Source organism: Gastrolobium bilobum, unplaced genomic scaffold, assembly GCF_033153095.1.
Source record: "Gastrolobium bilobum isolate Gb01-03AN ecotype WA unplaced genomic scaffold, APGP_CSIRO_Gbil_v1 utg7006, whole genome shotgun sequence".
NCBI classification, from domain to species: Eukaryota; Viridiplantae; Streptophyta; class Magnoliopsida; order Fabales; family Fabaceae; genus Gastrolobium; species Gastrolobium bilobum.
The window spans coordinates 210,225-234,018 of NW_026897872.1; the positions used below are offsets into that span (position 1 = coordinate 210,225).

Here is a 23,794-nt window from a genome sequence, read left to right on the forward strand (position 1 = left end):
TCTTTTTTGTTATTTGGTGATGGTGAGATCTATAATAATGAAATATATTTGCTAAAAATTGAACACTCTCGGAATGTAAATTGCTAGTTTTAAGATTTTTTTTTTTCACTTTGGTTGGTGAAAGACAATATTCTTTGGAGCTTTTGCTTTGTTTTGTTAAAAAGTCGTTGTAAAAGAATATAATGCTTAAATAAGCAAAAATTTGGGGCATTCCGAGAATCGAACTCGGGACCTCTCGCACCCAAAGCGAGAATCATACCACTAGACCAAATGCCCTTCTTTGATTGGGGTGAAACGAAATTTAATGAAACTTATTGTTCAACTATTATAAAACAGATTAGTTAAGGTGACAGTATACTGGATATGTGAGTGATTCTAAAACGAAACCCAGAAAATGGGAAATATTCTTGTCATTCAGAAACATGTTTTCTCAGTCTTGCGTTTTCGGAATTTTCCATGATGTTGGAATATTAGCTCCTAGCTCTACGCTTCTATTTTTCCACCATGTGTTCAAGCCAGAAATTTATCAACAACTCAGGGTCCATTTCTTGTGCATACGATTTGCCCTTGTCACATATTTTAAAACATCTTAGAATCACAGGCACATATTGATATAGCAATGTAGGTAAAACACGAGGGAAAAAAAATTATTGGATTCAAAAAATATTTATCATGTTGAGGTCGACAAGACTTTGATATGTTTAACATTTTCATTTCAATTTAAGAAGAAAAAATAAATACGAGCACGCCACTGTTGGAGTTGGAGTGGGGGCAGACGGGATAGAATTGAGATCACACAATTGTATCACGTGAGACGCACATGACGCAGGTCAACAACACCTCTCGTGTGATTACTTTCAAGATGAACTTCTTTTTTCTAATTAAAGCAGAGGCATTAGACCTATAATTTGAGCATTCTCTTCCACAACATTTCATGGTAAATATTTTATTTTTCAAATGCACACATATTGGTAAAAAAAAAAAAAAAAAATTTAAATTGGTCAATGAGCCCAGAAAAGCAAGCGAAAGCCAAAGAGAGGAGAGAGAGAGAGAGAGGGAAAGAAATATTATATTTGCCATGACTGACTAGTCCAGTTTAACGTCAGACATGCAAGTCAGTCTTAGTCTTTTCTACTAGACAGATAGATATCTAATGAAGATAATAAAACAGATAAATATAACTTCTATATGTGAAGCGAATGCACCCGCATGTGAATGGTAAACTAACTTCCTTTAGCAATTCGGAGCCTAAAACTTAACAATTCACACACTGCAACTGGGATTCCCCAATGGATCATCAGAAACAGAACCAAGAATGCAACTAAGAACCAGGCACAGCAACCTTCAGCCGGAACAATTACCAAAATGTTACACCTCAGGTGCTGTCTTTACAAAACGCCACCAGGTTCGCAAATTTGAGCTTCTTTCTCAGCCCCTTTCATCTCGAGCCATAATAATGAATTGGCAGCGCACCTGGATCAAGTTCCCAGAAGCCTCTCAGATTGCTGCCATGCTCTTCTGTCAGTTTGAAAGCTGGGATTTGGTGCGAGAACCTAAGCAACTCTTTTCTGGGTATTCTCAGGTTGACAGCTGATCCATCATTTGATTTAGCCCTGAAAACTGAACTAAAACCACTAACAAACTCCAAAACTAAAACATCCATAAACAAATCAGTTTCTTCAAGAACTTCCACTATGTCATACTCCCAATTTTTCAAGTCAGAATATTTTATTTTACTTGACCAATTTCTATATAATGCCCAAACTTCACCTTTCCTTGGAAAAATGGCATAATAATTCTTATTCTTACCAACAGCATCAGCATGCACCTGATGGGAAACACAAGAGGTGTTCCTATAAATGCTGGCATTTGCAACTGTTTTACTAACTTTAAATCTGCCACAGGAAATAAGCATGTCTTTGTCTTCCCATTCAGTGGTATTCTCTGGTAGCCCGCAGCAATTAAGCCAATAAACACGCAATTCAAGAACTGGACTAGTTTTAATCACATTAACCTGACCATAGTATTTTGGCAGTCCATCCTCATCACTGTAAAATGCCCAAATCTGACCAATCTGAAACTTTTCAAGGGACCTCCCAGCATCAAAATTGAAGAACTGAGGTTCTGGAATTTCAATATCTTCTGGGGTCGAAGCTGCTGGTATTTCGATATCTTCTGGGGCCGAAGCTGGAGGAGCATGACCATCATCAATGTCATCAATGGAGTCCTTGACCTCATCTGCCAAATTGCTTCTTTCCACATCAACCTTAGAAATAGATACATCATCTCCCTCAGATGTCATCAGTGGTTTTGAACTATGTCCAGCCTTCACATCCAAATTTTCAGGAACAGCAATCTCTTCAATATTCGTCGGCAAAGCTGCAGGATCAAGTTCATAAGATCCTATATGAACGCCTACTCCTTCCTCACCAGTCATTTTGAAAGATGGAACCCTGTGAGAGAATCTAAATAACTCCACTGGTGGAATTTGAAATGATTGGTTATCTTCCATAGTAATTTGAGAAAAAAGACATACAAAACCTTTCAACTTAGCCAAGTATGCAACAGATACACCCTCACCTTCGACATAATCCGACAAGACTTCAACAAACTCATATTCATACTGCTGATGAGATTCCACATCCATGTGCCATTTGATATCCCAATTTTTAAAAAGAGCCCAAGTTTCTCCTTTTTTAGGATACACTTTAAAAGTATTGCGCCCAATCTTTTCACTCAAAATCAGATGAGAGAACATCAGATAATCTTCAGTGGTGTCAGTGCCACCAAGTTTATATTTCCCACAAGCAACAGGCAATTCCTCATTTACCCAGTTGATTTCATCATCGTCATCTGGACTTGGTTCAAACCATGTTATCCGCAGCTTAAATCCAGGAGAGAGAACTTTTCTGATTAAAGCATAGAATCTAGGCATGCCCTCCGCTGTATCATAAATAGCCCAAGTCTGCCCAGCAGCAAAACATTCTTTTTTCCTATCCTTGCCAAAGTCACTGAACTCTGCATCAGGATAGACATAAATATTTGGATGATTTGCTGCTTTGGAGACTGAATAAGGAGAAGGATGCTCGGATGTTTCATCCACATGCTTTGAGTCTCCCACTGCTTCTTTTCCCCTCACTTTTTTAGTTTCCTTGTTTCTATTTAATAAGTTCTCTTCAGAATACAGATGATTCCGTTTTACCTCATCATTGTCACTTGCATTCTCCTCATAGGAAACTTGATGTTTTTGACGTGTAGATCTCCGTGGATGCTCTTCTCTATAAGTTGAATGGTCTTCTACACCAGGAAAACCATCCTCGCCAGCAACCATATTATCTTCAGAATCCGTGCTACCTGTAGAATCAGAACTTTCACTAGATTCCGCCACCTGGTTACTCTTTCTCTTTCCATTTGGCTTCCTAGAGACATCAGTAGTGCCTTTATTGTCATAAGGCTCTGTATTGGACTTCTCAGCATGCAGATTTCCTTGAAATCCAGCACCCATCTTGAAAGCATCATGATTCAAATGATGGCCAAAAGCTTTCTGACTTGAATTAGTTGCTGGTGATGTATTTTGCATATCCACATCATAAGCAATGAAGGGCCTATTGCACTGCTGACAACGGAGAGGTTTATTTAAAACTTCTCTATAATACTGATATTTAACAGAACAAAAAGGGCAGACAGTCCAAAAAGTAGGGCGGCTATAGTTGTGCCTTTGCTGCACTGGCGTCCTAGATTGCTGCTGCTGCTGCTGAGCATTCAAGTTCGTAAAACTGGGCTTTACATTGGTTTTCACCGCAGAATTAAAATTCATAGGAGCCTTCTGCTGACTATGACGTGACGTGGCAGTTTTGTTCATTGGAACCCTACGCTTCATGTCATGGATAGTTCGTTTATCTTTGTCCAAAAGCACTCTTTGAGCTTCACCAATCAGCTTAAATGCAGCTTCTGCACCAGAAAACTTGTTTTTGTCGGGATGCAGTTGGAGAGCAAACTTCTTGTATTGCTTCTTGATCATAAGATCGTTAGCAGTCTGTTCAAGTTGCAGAATTCTGTACCAGTCCATCTCATTACCAAACAATTTCAGCTCAGCAGAGCAATGCACATCACAAACAAAAAGCATTTGAGCTATATTTTCCAGATCAGGATACAGCTGCTGAGCCTTAAGAGCAATTTTACGTGCCCCCATGAAATCTCTTCTTTCCATCTTCTTTTCAGCAATGTCCTTGGCCCTTAAGGCCTCTTCTTTATTGCAGTCCATCAAAGATCCAGATCTCAGAACCTTACAGTAAGTGCTATGGCCAAGTGCACAGACAAACAAGCTACATTTAATTTGACTGCTCTGAGAACAGCTGGACCAAATCAAAATGCAGAGTGAATAAACCTTCCAACACCCCCATGGCCACCAGTCCCCCAAAAGTAAGTCCTCAAATTCAGATTGACCCTGCATATTTTGTATAACTTGCAACTATTAGATCCTACATTGGTCAATTTAAATATTAAAAGAATGTAAGAAACTAGGAATCAATGATATTGCAAACAGATTTCCAAACATAAAAGCAATGTATCAGAGGATGGGTTGGATCATTAAATCCATTAGAACAATAACATACCAATTACAATAGAAACTTATGACATAAATTATAAGTGATCACCTATTGTTGTATGCGTGTGAATTTTTCATACACAAAACAAGAAGAATATCTACATAATGTTGAAAATAAATAGGACAAGGCACCTTATTCCCGTTCCCCTCCTCCTCATTTCACTCTTCTTTTCTTTCAGGTAGCACATAAAGCAAATCTAAACTTTTTTAGGCAACCACAAAAACCAAATGCATGCTAGAAAGTAGCAACAATAAACGGGGAGTACATAATTCCAAAACCATGGGTAAAAATGCTTCAATCCAACAACTGTATCAAAGAGAAACCCAACAAGGGAACGCCCTTTAAAATACACTTTACATAAACACCAAAAAGGAACCCGCATCCACACACACTCTGCAAGCTCCCAATAGAAGGATTATGACTAAATGGGTATCATTCAAATTCCAAAAACAGAACAGCATTCAAATACACAACTGAAACAACAAAAACCCTAACAGAACAGTATTCAAGTAACAGGCAAAAAAAACCCTAACAAAATTCGAAATAAACAGCAGAAACAACAAAATATGAAAAAGCAAAAGAAAAATAAAAAGTATCAAAGAAAAAGCTAGAAAGAAATAAAAGCAACCATTAGTTTCCTCTTCTTCCAGGGAATGCACTCAACAATTTGAACATGCATTGTAAGGGGAAAAAAAAAAAAAAAAACCCTAAAGTCGATAAAGCATCAACTGAAAAATAAAAAAAGAAGAAATAAGATCTTGAAAACAAAGCAAATGAAAATTAGAGAATAAGTAGTTGTACGAACCTTCAGAAGAAGGAAAAAGAAGTGGGAGAGAGAAGGACCGATGAATTCAGATTCTGACAACCATTGCACGACACAGTCAGTCACCACCCTCATATATATTAACTAGTCCTAATTTTTGAACTCATTGTGATCCAACCCGGCTTATTAACATGGTCCAGCCCAAAATTAATTCAATGCATGATTGACCGTTTTGCCCTTATTTTAAATTTTTTTATCACTTTATCTCTCTTTTCAAATTATAGGATGACTGACCTTTTTACCCCTTATTAAAATAAATATTACATTTTTACTCTCGTATCAAAACATTTCACTCATATGCCCTTGTTTGACCGTTAACTGAGTTATATACGAGTAGAGGAGTTTTGCATACTCAAATATTTTTCGTGATTTTAAGTTACTCGAATACTAACTCGACCTATTCGAGCCGAGTTATATACAAGCGGAGGAGTTTTGTATACTCAAATACTTTTCGTGATTTTAAGTTATTTGAATACTAGCTCCACCTATTCGAGCGTAGTTATATACAAGACGAGGAGTTTTGCATACTCAAGTACTTTTCATGATTTTAAGTTACTCAAATACTAGCTCAATCTATTTGAGTATATTTCTTCTACTCTAGAATTTTCCACTTTTTCTTCCGTTTTCGTTGTACCCATTATGAAAAGCCAATATTTTTATTTTTATTTTTTTCTTCTATAATTCTTACCCTCCTATTTCCCTCATTTTTTTAGGAAATCATATTCGGATTCAATTGGAAGCTAGATCTGAAAATTCAGAATACCTATCTGAACGAAGCCTCGTAAAAGCCTAACTTTTTACAACTTCGACTCATAGGTAATTGTTGCACAGCCCCCCCCCCCCTCCGGGTTCTCACGAGGAGACGGAAAAAAAAGAAAGGGAAGAAGGAAAAGGAAAATCCTTCCATTATTAATTACGACTTAAGCAACACCAACAACGAGAAGGGACCGAAATTCACTATTTTGAAGGACCCAATAGGGCGCGAGATCGAGGTTCGATAAGAGTTGGGTCGCGAGTTGGATTGGGGCGAGTTCATTATAACGTACCTGTACACACAGACAAGGAAACTAGAGAGAAGTTAACGTGCAAATCGATATCGAAGAAGAAGCTGAGAACTGCAATCGACATCGAAGATGTGAGGAGAGAGGTTTAGATCATGAGGCACTTATCAAAACACCCTAACATCGTTACCTTAAAGGACACCTATGAAGACGAAAATGTTATTCATGAAACTTACTCGAGTACGTGGGTGAAGTATTCTAGTAAGTTGCCCAGTCAACGGTCAAACAGAGACAAATTAATATTATGTTTTAGTAAAAGGTAAAAAAAATTAAATAGTTTAAAAGATCATTTGTAAATCATTTACTGGAGTAACTAACTCATTTATTCGAATAAGTGTGAATAAGTGTCAATCAAATTTTGATCAAACAAGGTTAGTTTGATATATAATTTGAGAAGAGAGACATATTAATATATACTTCTATAAGAGGGGTAAAGTGGTAAAAATATTTAAAATAAGGACAATGTGATCAATTAGCTATTGCATTTGAGTTTAGAAAAAAAACAATATTAGGGTTTGTGTTGGGATTAATTTATAGTATAAGTCATACACCAAATTTTTTTTTAAGGGTTAGTATAAATTTTGGTCTTTGATAAACTTTTAGTTTATCATATTTTTAGGGCTGATATCACATGAACTATATACTCAAAAGCAAAAAAACTTAGGATTATATGATGAAAAAGCATGAAAGTTGAATTAGGAACTAACATAACTGATTCTTGCTTGTTTTGAAGGTAAATTAATGTGAATTGGAGCAAGGATGAAGTTAAAGGACTTTATGTTCTTAAGATGCTCCATCAAAACCCAGGTTTTATTCTTTTTAAGAGAATTCATCTCTTCTTGCATGGCCTTCAGCCAATTTACCTTAAAGTCCAGTCCCATAGCTTCCTTATAGGAAACTGGGCTCATCATATTCAACCACATCTCCCACTTGGAGAGCAAATGCAATAACATCAGCATGTGCACACCTGCTAGGAGGCCTTATATTCCTCATAGTCCTATCACAAGATAGCAAGTAATCCTCCAGATTATTGTCATCCTCTCTACCTTGATCTTCCTCAATGGGAAAGTCATTCCCAGCTTCTTGATCTTTTGCAATAGGATGTTGCTTATCCAAATCAACATTTCCAGTTGTCTGCCAAGTGTCAGCAACTGCTTCAACTCTAACTCAAGAGTTCCAGGAGGCTAGTCCTATTCACTACTCTTTTTAATGTCTTTGTAGAATGTATTTCTTTGAAAATAACATCTCTACTTACGACACATTTCCTTTTAGCTATAAGCCATAACTTATATCCATTCACACCTGGGGGATACCCATTGAATATAGACTTAAGTGCTCTAGGAGTCAACTTGTCTTGCTTAACATGTATATATACAAGGCAACCAAATGGTTTCAAGTGTCCTCGACTTGGTGGCTTTCTATACCAAAGCTTCAGAGGAGTTTCGAGTCCTATGGTAGTGGAGGGGCTTCTATTAATCACATAACATGTTGTGAAAATAGCTCCTCAACCCAAAAAAATTTCCTCAGACCAGACTCAACAAGCATATATCTTACTTTATTTAAGATGATACAATTCATTCTCTCAACCACTCTATTATGTTGGGGTGTCTCAACACAAATTATGTGCCTCTGTATTCCCTACTCATTGCAATAGTCAGAGAACTGACTATTACAGAACTCTAAACCATTCTTAGTCCTAAGGACTTTTTCTATTTTATTAATTTCATTCTTAACAAAGGTTTTCTAGCTCTTAAAGCTCTCAAAAGTTTGATCTTTATGCTTTAAGAAAAATTCACACTCTCCTGGAGTATGAATCCATCATTGACAAAAAATAATGGCAAACAAAAAGGGAATTTGAGACATTTGGTGCTCCCTACAGGTTAGATTCAATGTATTCAAGGACTGCCTTTGAAGAGTTAGTAGCACTAGAGAAGTGTAACTTGTGTGTTTTTTCCAAAATGCAATTTTCACAAAATTTAACACTTGTTACCTTCTTAGAGCTAATGATGCCTTGTCTATATAGTTCTCACAGACTCTAATTACTCATATGTCCAAGTCTCCTATGCCAAAAAATGAACTTATCATCTTTACTTGTTGCCACTTTCAAGTATAGCAGCATGGCCTTGCATAGGCAAACAAGAGGACTAGAGGAGGAGATAGGTTACAGATAGAAAACGAACATGGAGAGGAAACAAGAACCTAAGCTCTTGATACCACTGTCAGGCGAGTCAATGGGAGTCTGTCAATGGGCTAAACTATATCAAACACATCAAATGAGTCTGACACCATGCCTCAACCTAAAGTCTTAAGGCATTGGGTTCATAGGTTCTTCCACTTATATGAACTTCACTTAGTCCATTATCAATCAATGTGAGACGTCATCACACTTGAATATCCTAACAATTAAAATCTGTTACTTAGAAGATAGTTACTAGGAGACAATGCTCTACAAAAAAAAAAACTTGTAATGTGCAATATTATATTAATATGCATGGAATATCATGATTCAGTTTTGAAATTTCATTTCCTTTCTTTCTCCCTGGCTTTCATTAGTTAAGGAGTTCATCTCCTAACATGTTCCAAATTCCACATCTTTTTTTATTCAATATATTATAAAGCATATAACATATATTTATTAATGACCCAAGAACTGTTGACCTCGATATTTGACCTGCTTAAGAAATAATATATTTGATTTTTGAGAGTCATAACTCTTATAAAAGATGAAAAGACTCAAACCCGAAACCAAATTAGTTGAGTCGTTGGAGTTTTGGACACCCACTTATATCTACTAAAAATATATATTAACTAATGAAACTAATCATGTATTTCTCATTTAACTCATCAATTCTACTTATCAAACCAAAAAGTGAGTCATGTCGCAAGCTGTTTATGACTTGTTTAATTCATTTTCGACCTATTTGGGTTCCTAAATTTTTATTTTGGTCTTGTTTACATATTTATGTTCTAGCAGGCCGCTTTGAAACAAACAAATGCTAACTCAGCATTCAACAGTATATTCCATCAAGGATATGCCCTGTGTATCTCTGTTTGTTTTAATAGCTGGAAAAGCAAATTCCAGAAAATATAATTTTTCTAATATTTGTTTTCTGGGGATCCCTGTTTATGCTCATAGTTGCCCGAATAATCAATTTTAGCTGCTTCATACGCAGCCAAAAGGCAAAGCCATAGCTGGTAGTACTTTATCTTTTGGAAGAACTTCTGAAACAATGTCTTATGTTTCCAGGCACCAAAGTAGACAAAAAAAATTGCTTATAAAGTTATTTCCGATATGGTTCCCTGGTCTATAAAGATCCTTCAATATCAAAATCGATAAGTCATGTGTGTCTCATTTCTAATTCAAGGAAGTAAAGTATCTTAGATAGATCAGCCATGTAAGGATATGAATTGTTTCCGGATACAAAAGAGGTCACCGAGTTTCTTATCTCAATCCAACTACTACCAGGCACTTTCTTCACCCCTTGGTCCAGCATAGCCTTCCGAACTATCTCTGCTTCCTTCCATTGCCCACTAGCACAATACAGATTTGACAACAATACATAACCAACCTCTTTTTCAGGCTCTAAGTTCTTTAGATATTCTCCCACAGAGCTCCCAGTTCCTAAATCTCCATGTGTATAACATGCTCCGAGTAGAACCTCGCATGAATTGGTCCTAGCACTGCTTGTCTTTGAATACTTCTTAGCTAAACTTCTTGCTTCTGCCACGTACCCACCTCGACCAAGCATATCCACCATGCATGCCACATGATCCATTCCATGGGGAAGTCCAAATTCCAAACTCATTGATTGAAAGAATGCAAAGCCCTCATCTATAAGCCCCAAGTGGCTGCAAGTCATTAGCAAACCAGTGAAGGTTACTTCATCAGGTTTTACACTAGATGACACCATTTCTCTGTACAGGCATATAGCTTCGTTAGCCCGCCCGTGCAGGCCAAATGCAAACAACATTGAATTCCAAGAAACCAGGTCCTTCGCAAGAATGCCTTGAAATGCAAGCCTTGAACACTCTATATCCCCACATTTAGCATACATATTAACCAAGCTATTGCCGACATATAAATATTTGTCTAAACCTTGACGAATTATGCAACTATGGACCATTTTTCCATAAACTAGTACTGCTAAGCTAGCACAAGCATGAAGGACTGCTCCAGCTACTAAATCATCAAGCTGGACAGAGTTTCTTGTCATGTCTAAAAACATACTTAGAGCTAGCTCTCCATTCCCATTTCTCGTATACCCTGCAATCATAGAAGTCCAAGAAACGATATTCTTCTCAGGGGCCTGTTGGAAAGCAAGAAAAGCTTTCTGGGTATCTCCCAATTTCATATGAGCATCAATGATGGCATTCCAAGACACTTGATTAAAAGCGCCAAAGGAGTCAAATACCTTCATAGCATCACTGTGACATTCTAATTTAGCATAAAAGCTTAAAATCGAGTTCTTTACCTCCACAGCAGAGATCCAACCAGATTTAAACACAAAACCATGCACCATGCATCCGTATAACACTTCCATTGACTCGGCGCAAGCATTGATGAGAGCACTGAAAGTCCATTGGTCTGGCTGATACAAACTCTTACACATCTCTTTAAACAAACGCAAGCATGCTTCAACTTCACCACAACGAGCATGACCTGCAATCATTATATTCCAAGCAATTTCAACCCTTTCAGGCATATTACGAAACAACTCAAGAGCCATGCCAAACCGACAAGAGTTTGCATAAGCAAACAGAAGCGAACACCAAGTCACTTCATTACTATCAATCATCTCATTAAACACTTTTCTTGCATCATCAGGATTCAAGCACTTGCCATACATATCAATAAGTGAGTTAGCGACGGGAAGAGAAGACTGGTACCCTGAAACAACAACCAAAGCATGAATTCTGGTTCCAAAACGAAAATTTGATGCACCTGCGCATGCTTTTAAGGTTGCAGAGTAGGAGAAGTTATCAGGTTCGCAATGGGAGATTCTCATGCTAACAAAGAGACCAAGACTTTGTTGATAAAGTCCTAGGTGGGAATAGGCAGTTAGCATGGCGTTCCAAGCAACAGAGTCTCTGTGATGCATTTCATCGAACAGTTTGCGAGCATGGGAGATTCTACCTGAACGTGCTAACGTGACAATCTTAGACGTAGTACGGAACAAATAAGAGCGCATGTCATTCATACAGGTTTCATTTTTAAGAAGGATGCAAATAAATCGGCTCTAACAACAAAAATTTACTCACTACCTACAAATGGAAATGCGAAAGTCAACATTAAAACGTCTTGTCGTTCATAAGACCTACCTACCAATTAGAAATGTATTTATTTGGGAAAGCGAAATGGTTCCTCAATCGCTTTTGATCTTAAATGTAAAAAAGAAAAAAAGTTTTATGAAAAAATTAGTTGAATTAAAATTGCTCATCTTCTAACTGCATGCGATCCGTGAAAAATATACGAAAACGCAGTATGATTTAAAACTATTATATAATTTAAATTAAACCATCGTAGACTTTAAAAACAAATTCAATTTAAAAGAATATTATGTATGAATGATTAAATAATAAATATCTATTACAATGTTATTAAAATTGAAAATAATTTTCCCCAAAAAAATTGATAAAAATTAAAACTCCGTAGTTGAAGAGTTTAAATGCTGTCATTATTATGATATTGAAGACAAAATTCGGCAGTTAAATTTATGAGATTTACTTCTCTTAGCTAACTTTTTTGGGATAGGATCAATTTACACCGGTGTAAGAATAATAAATCTTACATCAAATCTTAACCGTTGATTTCTGTGCATTCAATGGTTGAGATTTATTGAGAATTAAAAATTAATTAATGAGTGAGACCTAATAAATCTTAACCGTTGGATGTAGAAAATCAATGATTAAGATTTGGTGTAAGATTTATTATTCTTACACCGGTGTAAGATGATCCTGCCCCAACTTTTTTTAAAGGGAAAAGTATTTATTATTTTAAATGGAATAAAATTATGTCATTTTAAGAGAGAAATAGACACATAAAAATATTTTTTATTTAAAATTTAAATTAAAAAAAAATCACTCATTTTCTCTCCCATGATTTTCAGTCTTTGTGTCTATCTCTCTCTTAAAATAACATAACTTATGTCATTTAAAATGACAAACACCAAACTCTTTTTTAAAATTATAAACTAAAATGCATTCCTTCAAAAAAACTCGTTTGGCTAACTTATACAGTTATTGAAGCTTTTTTTATTATCAGCATGACAAATATTATTATCTTTCGTCGTCATCTTTATTACTATTATCATTATTGTTATATTCTTACCATTATCATCACCATCATTTTCAGTATCATTGTTATTATGATAATAATAATATAAAGAGAGCTAACAAAAGTAGGCATACTTGGTTAACAACTAGGCTCATAACCCACAAGGGTGTGAATTAAAATCCTACTAACCTATGTAAAAATTGTATTGATAGATGATTTGTAATCCCTCTCAAAATTACTCAAAGAGATTGGAGAATCTACCCCAACCCCAATGGAATATCAGTGTCTAACCCCACCTAAACTTTTTTATTAATAAAAAATAATAATAATATAAAGTGAGGACATTTGATTCTTTCCCGTTCTAATGTCTGTGTATATATATTTTAAGCAATTACCACAAAAAATAATTTCACTTATGAAATTTGTTTTGTAAAATTACATTTCGCAATTTTATAATAATTTCTATACTTTAATTATTAAATTGAAATTATTGTGACATTATATATTAAAATTTACTTTCCTTTGGTTGTCCACTTCTAGCATAGTGTAATGGCATGCAGAGGTACAGTTTCTCTTCGGTTTCATTGACTATACACTTTTTTCCTTCATAGTTATAGATTAGCAGACTACTAACTGAAACCAAAGTTTTTTATACTTGTATGATTACATGTCCGCTCAGTATAACTTGCTCGATGAGCATTAAGCTTCAAATATGCCATTCAAATAGATATGCTGTGTTCCCGTTTCAGCCAAAAAGTCAGATAGCAGCAACAATAACTGATAATTAGACGTTGGATCAATATCCCAATATCAAGTAATACGAGAACTAGTTGGATTTATAAGGAAAATTACGACATATATGTACAAATGAAACTCCTACATATAATATATAATATAAACAGGGACAGATTTCATTATTTAGTTGCAGGCTCTTCAGCTGCTCCAGCCACTGAGCTCTCACCCGACTCTTTCTCAGACAAGCTCTTTTCAGGTGCCTTTACATTCACATTCTCCGAGTCTTGAACAATGTTCCTTCCATCCTCAACTTCACTTTCTTTTGATTCCTGCTGTATTTCTGAGTATGCAGTCAAACCCTTCTCAGAGGAACCCTATGCTGCTGAAGGAGGGGATTTTTCAATGTCTTTCAATGCATTTTCTTGCACTTCTTGATTTTCCTGGTTACTAACACTAACTTCAGATTCTTTGGTGTCAAATTTTACAAGAGAGTTGTCAACTAAATCCTTCTCAGACAAGCTCTCCATATGTTCACTCCCTGCTGCTGAAACCCCACCAATTGATGCAGTTTCTGGCACGGCTAAACAACCTGGCATAACATCCATCCCATCTCCTATAACAACTTCAGTTTTTTCTGATCCCTGCATTCTTGGTGCACTGCCAACTATACATTTCTCAGATAAGCCTTCCACATTTTCAACTGATACTGAGGAACTTGAGACTTGAGAGACATTTGCCATCTTAGCCGCACATCTCTCAGTAATATCTGCCAGATCCTCAACGTCAGCTTCTCTTGAAGCATCTTGCAACAGAAAGATTCCTTGTGAACCTTCATCAGACAAGTTCTCCACCTCATTTTTTCCCTCCGATGCTGTGACAGAAACATCGAAATATTCGGACTCATCATCTACAGATATCCCACCAACCTGGGATGCACATAAGATGGAATCACAAGCCAGAAGTAAAGAAAATAATAGATTACACATACGGCCTTTATATAGACAAACCACAAAAGCTGGATATGTACAAAATCATCTCCCAATTAGTATATAATGTACTAATTCAAAAAATAGGGCATTAGAAGAGAAACAGTGCAGTCATGATTTTGGCAAAGCAGGATATTACAAATACGTGCACATATATAAACTCAGGCAGCATAAATTTTAATTTGTTTCTTCTGACCGGAGAAAACCTCTTAGGGCTCGTTTGGTAGACAGGATAGGATAAAGGTAGGATATGATATGGGGCTGATAAGTCTATATCATATCCTGTGTTTAATGAGTACCTGATTAACAATCTGATAAGATTATGTAGAAGGAGAAAGGAGAAAGAAAGAAAAAAAATATAATGCAATAAATGCAAATATATTGGGTAGCGTGGGGATATAATGGGTATCTAATATTGGTATCATATCCTGTTGAATCCTAACCCAGCTCCCCTCATAGAATAAGAAATCATGTATTGGATAGGATAAAATGAGACAATAGGATAAGCTAATCATATCCTATTGACCCACCAAACAAGAGATAAAAGTAGGATATGATAAATTATCCTATCCTATCCTATCTTCTTTATCAGGTGCTCCAAACATGCCCTTACACTTATAAATTGTTCAACCTTAAAATAAACCTACTGACTTATAAAAACCAAAAAAAGGAGGTTTGGGCAGAATCTAATGGGCAAACCAACCTGTGACTCGCCTGGATTACCCATCTCAGCTTCAGAATTATTTGATTCCGGTAGCACAACTGGATTTGTAGCAGGACCCTGCAGAAATAAATTCATGAAGTTAAAGGCAGAATTGCGGTAGAGTAGACATAATATATAGGCGCAAAATGACTTACACCAGTGGCATCTCTACAACTCCCCTCTCCAGTCAAACAAAAATTCGGCTCCCCTAGGGCTAGCACACTGCTCAGTGGACCCTTATCAGATGACACCTCAATGTTATTTTCCTCCATCATCAAGGAAGATGAAGGTACATCGATGTTTCTTAATGAAAGCCTTTCAGTATTAACCCCAGCAATAACAGATGCCTCCATTTGATTACCAATCTCGGTTTCTGAAGGATTTGACTCCTGTAACGTTAATAGATTTGTAATGGGTCCCACCATAAATGAATTTATTAGTAAAATTGAAGGAATAATAACCATACCAGATTTTAGTAGGTGAGAAATGCCATACCTTATTAGCATCCCTAGGATTCTCTCCTGTCAAACAATATTTTGGTTCCGTAGCAGCCAGTGGGTTGCAGAAATTACCATCACATGATACATCATCTTTATCTTGCTCCATCACCAAAGAAGAAGATGATTCCACGTTTTTGGATGTAAGTCCAGGATCAACCCTGTCAACATCACATGACTTCATTTGATCAACCATCTCAGCTTCCGAACATTCTGATTTCTGTTGTGGTGATGAATTTGCAAAGGTTCCCTGCATAAATGAAGTCAATTCAAAATTGGAGAGAATTACCGCGCCGAATGAGCTAATATAGTAATGTGAAAAATGACACACCTTGGTGTTGTCCATGCAACTCTCCTCTAGAATCAAAGGGTCTCTTGGTTCACCCACAGCTAGGGGACTGCAGAGGGGGTCCCTGTCAGGTAACACATCAACATTATCTTCCCCCACCAGCAAGCAAGAAGAAGGTTCATCCATGTTTTTGGGACTAAGCCTTGTTAGATCATCCTCAGAAACCTGAGAAGCATCCATTTGATTACTAATTTCAACTTCTGATTTTTTTCCTTTTACTGAGGAAACTTCACCCTCCAGAGAGTGGCTGACAGTCATTGGAGAATTTGAAGCCATTTTATTGATTTCCAACTCTGTATTTTCTGGCAAAATATAACCAGATTGCAATCTATCAGAACAGTTACTCTGTTCTGCATTGGATCCTTCCATGTCATTCGGGGGTACAGACCTCGAACCTAATTTCCTGTCAGATGATACCCCAATTTTTTCTTCCTCTTTCACTTGGGACAACGAAGGCTGGACAGTATCTGGGACGGATATCATCTGATCAACTTGAGGAACATCCAATTTACCAAATGCATCATCAGAGCGCACTGGTACCCTCGGAGACATTGAGGAGCTTTGTAAACCATCCATATCAGATGTACAACTGATCCCTTCTTCCTTCCTCACCAAAGGAGATGAAGGTAAAACCAAGCTCTTTGATGTATTATCTCCAGACCCGACACGAGAATCACCAACCTGAGACATACATTTATCAACCAGCTCAATTTTAGAATCCTTCAATTCACCTGATGAAGATGAACTGATAGATAGGCCCCTTGTGGATAAGCTTTCTATGTTTTCTTCCTTTGTCATCGAACAGGAGGGTAAATCCACGTTTTCTTGCAAATCCTCACAATTTACATGCAAAATCTGATTAATGGATGAATCCATTTCAACATCAGTTTCCACTTGACCAACTTTTGCTTCCTCCCGGATTCCACAGTTGCTAGCCATGCCCTTCTCCATTGAATCTTCCGGTGGTTCTGAACTCCTAACTAAACATGTTACAGATGAGTCCCCATTTTGCCCTTTTACCGAGGTTGATGGCGGCAGAACTGCAGTTTCAGTTGCTTCTACTATACTACCTACTGCAGAAACACCCACTAAATCATCTACTACAGCTTCCAAACGAGAAGCTTGTGGCAACACTAACCTATCAACAGGATCCTTGTAGGAGTGAGTATCTATAATTTGTTCCTCAATTGCTGCAGAACAAGACAGATTTATGTTCGATGATGTATTTTTGGTCACAATCTCATCAACATGCAGGAACGTCATTTTGTTACTGTCAGATGTGTCCATTTCCATATGGCAAGCCACAGATAAATCAGCTTTTGGATTGCCAATGGGAGTGGGTAATATTACATTTTCTTCGGGAACAGGTTCAATATTAATAGGTTTAGCAGCAAATTCTTCATCCCTTCTTTCCTCACATAGGGATTCTGAGCAGCTCTCAACCAATGGAGTCTCATGCAAATCAGCAGGTTCCAATGCATCTGGATCCTTCTGAGATAGAACATCTTTGGAGCTCCCAGGGCCTTCCATTTCAGAAGCTGACTCTGAACACTGTTTTATGGAGGGTCCTAATTCATTTTGGCAATGATTTCCAAATGTAGTCTGACTCTCAGTCTCAAGCAAATGAGAAGCAGCATCCAAGCTCAAGTTTGGAGACTCCACAGTATTATCTCTATTGTGGTCCACTAATGCAGAATTTCCATACCCAAAATTCCCCTTATAAAGAGCGAGTTCAGCGGAAGCTTGTAAAGAAGACTCAGTTTCACTTCTAGAATTAATTTCAGCGTGTTCAGAAATACTAGAAACTACCATTGTTCTTGAATGAGGACCTGATGCAGGACTAGATGGGGTCATTTGTGGTTGATCGCCCAAATTTCCAGCCTGAACCAATAACTCAGAGCTGTCACCACAAACAAGAGATGAAGATTTTGAAGACAGTCCGGAAGGCTCCAATATTTCATTAGAAGTATGCTCTGTTATATCAGGAGGTTCGTTTGTGGATGAATGAATCTGATTGCAAGTATCAGCCTGACTAGATTCAGGATTATTACAAACATTTTCTGGTTCCAATATAGTTGCTGGGCATACTGTGCCACCAATATGAAGTGGAGGAGATCTTGAACAATTCTCTAAAGAGTCAGATTGGTTTCCAAGATTATGATCAATTACCACCAGAGGCTCAGCACCAGGGAAAACCACGGATGGGTACATCTGATGGGTAGAAGTCTCTATATTTAAATCAGTGAGGTCACAACCAGTAGGAAGCCTCTCAGAAGAACCATCAGTCTCTTGGGTAGTATTAAGAGGAGTTACATGAAGATCCTCCATTTTACCCTGATTAGTTGAGCGTTCACTGCAATGTTGTGTCTGTTCAACCTTTTCTTTAACATCACCAGAATCACTAATTTCAAGCACACTGACATTAGGCAGGGTCTCATTCAAAGGAGTTATTTTTTTATCAGATGCAATGGTAGATTGTTGCTCCTTCCCATTCACAGGAGTGGCAGATGTCAGGCTCATTGCTCCAATAATTGGCGTATCTAAACTTGCTTTACCCTCAAGCTTCTGCATATTGGGTGCCTCCTCTGGTTGTTTTTCATGATCATCAACTGCAACATCCAAACATGTTGCTTTAGTAGTTGCTGTATCAGAACACGCATTATCCTCCAAACTCTGGTTATTGGAGGCATCCACTGTAGCTTTAGTCATTACATGTACAAAAGGTGCAGTATTCCTATCTTCACTCCCAACAGAATCATGTGCTTTAGGCTTTGGCAAGCAAGTTCCAGAGAAAACTTCCTTCATCACCCGTGCAACATCATTGACATTATGAATTCGGCCAAAAGCAGCAATCTTGTCCGAGGATACAGGTGCACTGTCAATCTTTGTTGATGCAACTTTCTGCTGCTTATTTTGGGTAGAATTGGTGGCTCTCTCTTTTCTTTTTGAATCATGACTAGCTACTCCACTGGGCAAAAGGATCTCAAATGGTTGAGTTTGAGTAACATTCGTAGTAGTTCTACCTGCCAATGAATCTCCTGATGAGTTCTGGGCATGATGACTTAATTTAGGATCCTGACCAGTAAGAGCATCAGGAACAACAGGTAACATGGAAGCAGATTTTTTCCCCCTACGGCGTGGTGGCTCCACTCTATTTTGAGCTTTACGACCTTGCCTTTTGGCTGGCATGGATTCAAATGAGCCTGGACGAGTAGACTCAGAGCCTGGTGTGGAAGGATAAACTGTGCTTAGTGCACTGGGAACAATCTTTGCAGTCGCAGGATCTATAGCTGTACTAATGCTTTCTGTAGTTGTGCTACCAGCCAAGGAATTACTTGGAGTACCAACAATTGAAGGGAAAGTTTTTGAAGCATGGACAGCTTGATGTGTTTTTCCAACTGTCTGTTGGTCTATTGTTACCTCTGTAACAGGTACAGTTGGGACAAATAAATTTTCATTACAAGAATTATCACAAACTTCAATCTTCGATGAGATTATTTCAGAAGATTTAACCTTCACAGAAGAATCGTGAACATCAGGATTCTTAACCTTCTCTAAATCATGCCCTGCAAAAGAATTCCTTAATTTACATCCAAGGTCTTTTCCAAAATAAATATTAAGTTGTTAGAATTAAATACAGCAGTGAACAATATATTCACCTGGGGACTTGATTGTACTATCTTGTGACGAAGACAAGATCACTGTCTGCTTGGCTAGATCATCTGATCCTTCCACTGATTTTAAATCCTGGTTACCTAGACTCTGCGATGCTTGGTCCTGGATAACACATTTTGATTCTTGAACATTGTTCACTTGCAAGCTTTTTAAGTCGGTAACTTTGTCACCTGATATACTGCCTGATGAAATCATTAGATTAGAACTTTGACACAAATCCTGATGACCTAAAACATCTGGAACAGGAGGTGATATTGTTGGCTGTTTCTTCCCCCTACGCCGGGGAGCTCCTGCTCCATTTTGTGACTTCTGACTTTGCCCCTTACTTTGCATCTGTACGGACGGATAAGTGGGGGCAGTTTGAGCCAAGGTAATAATAGAGGCCGTAGGATCGGGTAGCTGAGAATTCAAAGCAGTCCCAACACTCAAATGATCCTTCCCACTGCTTAAAGAAGAAGAGCCTGAAATGGTAGTTGGATGGTGTGCTGCAGCAAAGCCAGTAACAGATTCACTCTGAGAGTGTGCTTGACTAGAAGATGGACTCACTAATTTATCTTCTAATTGCTCATTCATCTTTAAATCAGGACCAACAGAACCACCAGCGATAGGAGATGAAATCATGACCTGCTTCTTCCCTCTACGTCTAGTCCCTTCTCCACCACTATGAGTTTTTCGCCCTTGTCCTCTTGCTTGAATAGGTACAGAAACAGAAGAAGCAGTTGACTGAGAATTAGGTTGAATAGAAGGCAATGGGATGGCAGGCTCTGTGTTAGGAACTCCTGTATCAGACAGCTGCATAGGTCCACTCACACCTATAACTTCAGCAGATTGAGCAATAGAATCAGGAGTTGATGTTAAATGTCCAGACCCAATTTCTCTCTGTAGCTGCATGCTCACTTCAGCAGTTCCAGAAGTTAGAGGAGGAACCAACACAGCCGTTGACTTATCTGAAGTTATTCTTTTTGGCCTTCCGCGGCCACGTTTGGCTGGGGGGGTTATCTCTTTGACTTGCTGCACTGGCAAACTCTCCACAGATGGCAATATTGGGGCCACAGATGGCAATATTGAGGCCACAGATGGCAATATTGGGGCCACAGATGGCAATATTGGGGCCACAGGAGGCACAGCTGCAGGTTGTGTGCTAGAAGTAGGTACAACAGAACTGGAAGTATTGGTTGGATAACTAATTTCTGCCACTGCTTTTCCTTTGGGTGAATCTGGAGATTCAACCTGACACAACTTCTCAAACTCCTCCTCTGTCCATTGTTCTTCATACGAACGTACCTATAAAAGTATGTGCAAGGTAATAAGCAACTAGATGGTATATCTAACTCACGAGGTAGTACATGAGTACATTTTCAATTTAATTTTGCTTTTCTTCTTATTTTTTAATGTCATTTCTCGGAGTGAAGTTGTGTACATCACAATTATACAACACAATTGCTCCTAGGGAAGACTCATATAATATGCATATGTAGATGATGCAGAGTAGACACATACAAAGCAAAAGGCAGGCAAGGAATACAATTGTCGGCACAATCCAAATGAATAAAATATAGAGACAAACCTCTCTCGCACGTTTTCCTCTGCCATAATGTTGAGTATCAAGGCCCCCAAGATATCCGCTCTTTCGCTTTACACCATTAGATTCTACCTCACCCTTAGGCACATCAGATATCTTCATTGCTTCATAAAAAAGTTTCAGGTCATCATCAGTGACAAGACGAGAAGGAAGGGGAGGAATGAGATCGGTGCCATCATTTGCCTGTCCAAGCACCAATTTCTTCCAAGTAGCCTGCAAAATATTTTTTCCGAGCTCCATATAAGATTCTCCATCATACAAATAGCAAAAATAAAGCAACATTTATGTTTATGCTGATAGAAAGTCCAAGGAAATACTCAACACCATACCAACTCATCTTCCTTCCTTTTTTTGTCAACAGCCTCAAACACATCTAACTCTGTTTCACTGCCAAAAAAGACAACATCTCTGTCAAATCTTTTTATCTTTCTTCTCTTCTTTGACACAGAATTTGAGTGGAAGAACCAAGGGGGAGAAGACTGAATTATTATTTTTACGACAATATAGAATGGATATAAGAAGTTATCAATGCAATCACAGAATTGACAAATCAACACTTGTAATACTAAGAGACTATCAACAATCAAAGCCAGTACAATAGCACCATGCAGTTAACATGACAATCTGTGACTTAAATCAGCGATGGAGGACTAGGTAGAATGCCAAAATGACAATAATACATCAGGAACCCTTTCCTATAATCAATCGAATAGGAGGCAGTAAAGAGAGACACAGCTTTCCAGGATTTACATTATTTCCTACTATACCCACCAAGTTGTCATTGTTCAAAATTGACAAAAATTCAAATACATGTGAAAGTAGAAATAGAAACTCCCAATACTCTTACTCATAAAATAAGCAGACAGATCAAGTCATGAATAGACAAACAGAGGATGAAAGCACCAAAAAACCATGTACCTGCGGGCTAAGATATCATTTAGAGCATCATCATCCAAGACAGGTGCAGCTTCTTCTTTCTTACACTCACGCAGGAGGGATTCCAAGTATTCTCTTCGATCTTCAGCACTGCAATAAATACAGACAAGAAAATTCAGAGCTGATTCAAAATCTTTGTAATGATCTAAAAGTGAAAAATATCATGACATTGCCAACCTTGTATTATTGTCAAAAAAACCAGCAGTAATGCTCTGATTAGCAACCCCAAGTTTGTGCTCAGCTGAAGCTCTGACTTGTTCTTCAACAGTTTGAACCTTGTTAGATTGTAAGCAGAAAAAGAAACTTTAGCCAACATGATAATATGGCACTACATTTAATTGAATAGGATTAACACCTAAAAAAGCTACCATCAATATTTACCAAACAATTAAGCAGGCAAGCTAAACATGGGGGAAAAGCCAAACACATTTTGCAAGATAAACAACACTCCTCATCCCCCTCCCCACCACACAACATGGTATGAAAGTTACACAATACAAACACCATACTTGAATATATATATATATATATATATATATATATATATATATATATATTCTTAGTTCTCACCATGGAGTAAGGAGCATATCTATCTCCAATATAGCAGATTGTTTTAAAACCAACAGCTTGTGATACTTGGGACCGGATACCTTAACTAAATTTCCTTGAACTTACTCTCTTTCATAATAGTTTTTTCTACCTAGAAAAAATTCATGTGGCTAAAATGTAGCATATATGCAATTATATCAACTATAGTCCCATCAATGAAAAATCATAATTTAAAGGGGGAAAAAGAACTAACTGTTTCGAAGCGAAGAACCAGAACTTCCCTCTTTTGACCAATTCTATGAGCCCTTGCCTGGGCTTGCAGATCAACCTGAAAATATATCAACAAACAAAGAAACTAAAAATAATCAGCGACAAAAGCAAACAATTTTAAGTAGAAAATCATATAAAAGAAATTTCATTGCCTGTGGATTCCAGTCAGTGTCAAACAAGATCACTGTATCCGCAGCTTGAAGATTCACTCCAACACCACCAGCTCGAATGCTTGTAACATACAATACATATATGTCAGACTCAGCAATACTAAAGATACTATCACATGAAAATAACCAAAAACACCCCATGAATTACCCTGATTTGTTGTGTCCTTGAGATTATATCTAAAAATCATGAAATAAAATGTGGCAGAAAAATCATCAAACACATTCCAAAACAGTTAAGAGATATAAAATATAAAACCATTAGTGTGGCATTCACTTTACAGCTTAAGTGAATGCCACATAAGCCCATTACTTGTCCCTTGTGGATCGAAGGCAAATCTTAGCCCATTTTCACTCTCCTTTGTTGTCCCCAACTTTTGAGTGTTTCCGCATTAGGCTACTAAATTTGGCCCACCACTCTCTATCCCCTTAGGGCTCGTTTGGTGGACAGGATAGGATAAGGACAGATATGATAAGAGAGTTGGATAAGAATAGGATAGGATATAGACAGGATAAGCATATATCATATCCTGTGTTTGATATACACTGAATTCGTAATCTGATAGGATTATATTAT

General features: G+C 37.5%; 3 protein-coding genes and 1 non-coding gene across 4 annotated transcripts in view; all 4 read right to left on the reverse strand.

The window, feature by feature from the left end:
• Positions 1-204: 204 nt before the first annotated feature.
• Positions 205-276, reverse strand: TRNAP-UGG (transfer RNA proline (anticodon UGG)). The gene has a single exon. It is a non-coding gene; the product is annotated as a tRNA-Pro (tRNA).
• Positions 277-1,044: 768 nt separating this feature from the next.
• LOC133310960 (uncharacterized) lies at positions 1,045-5,481 on the reverse strand. Its single transcript, XM_061511956.1, has 2 exons — positions 5,416-5,481; positions 1,045-4,447 (listed from the first exon to the last, which is right to left on the reverse strand). Exon 2 carries the CDS (start codon positions 4,262-4,264, stop codon positions 1,439-1,441), a length of 2,826 nt encoding a protein of 941 aa, XP_061367940.1. The 5' UTR covers positions 4,265-4,447; positions 5,416-5,481; the 3' UTR covers positions 1,045-1,438.
• A 4,326-nt stretch (positions 5,482-9,807) lies between these two features.
• On the reverse strand, positions 9,808-11,683 carry LOC133310991 (pentatricopeptide repeat-containing protein At2g36980, mitochondrial). The gene has a single exon (XM_061511993.1). It carries the CDS (start codon positions 11,681-11,683, stop codon positions 9,833-9,835), a length of 1,851 nt encoding a protein of 616 aa, XP_061367977.1. The 3' UTR covers positions 9,808-9,832.
• A 1,805-nt stretch (positions 11,684-13,488) lies between these two features.
• LOC133310983 (chromatin structure-remodeling complex protein SYD) overlaps positions 13,489-23,794 on the reverse strand; it is a 29,927-nt gene continuing 19,621 nt past the window's right edge. Inside the window, 12 exon segments of the mRNA XM_061511984.1 lie at positions 13,489-14,429; positions 15,193-15,270; positions 15,348-15,581; positions 15,688-15,939; positions 16,021-19,604; positions 19,698-20,997; positions 21,281-21,508; positions 21,625-21,682; positions 22,214-22,321; positions 22,409-22,506; positions 23,034-23,108; positions 23,203-23,281. Of these exon segments, the coding sequence (XP_061367968.1) occupies positions 13,878-14,429; positions 15,193-15,270; positions 15,348-15,581; positions 15,688-15,939; positions 16,021-19,604; positions 19,698-20,997; positions 21,281-21,508; positions 21,625-21,682; positions 22,214-22,321; positions 22,409-22,506; positions 23,034-23,108; positions 23,203-23,281 (6,646 nt within the window). The 3' untranslated portion in view covers positions 13,489-13,877.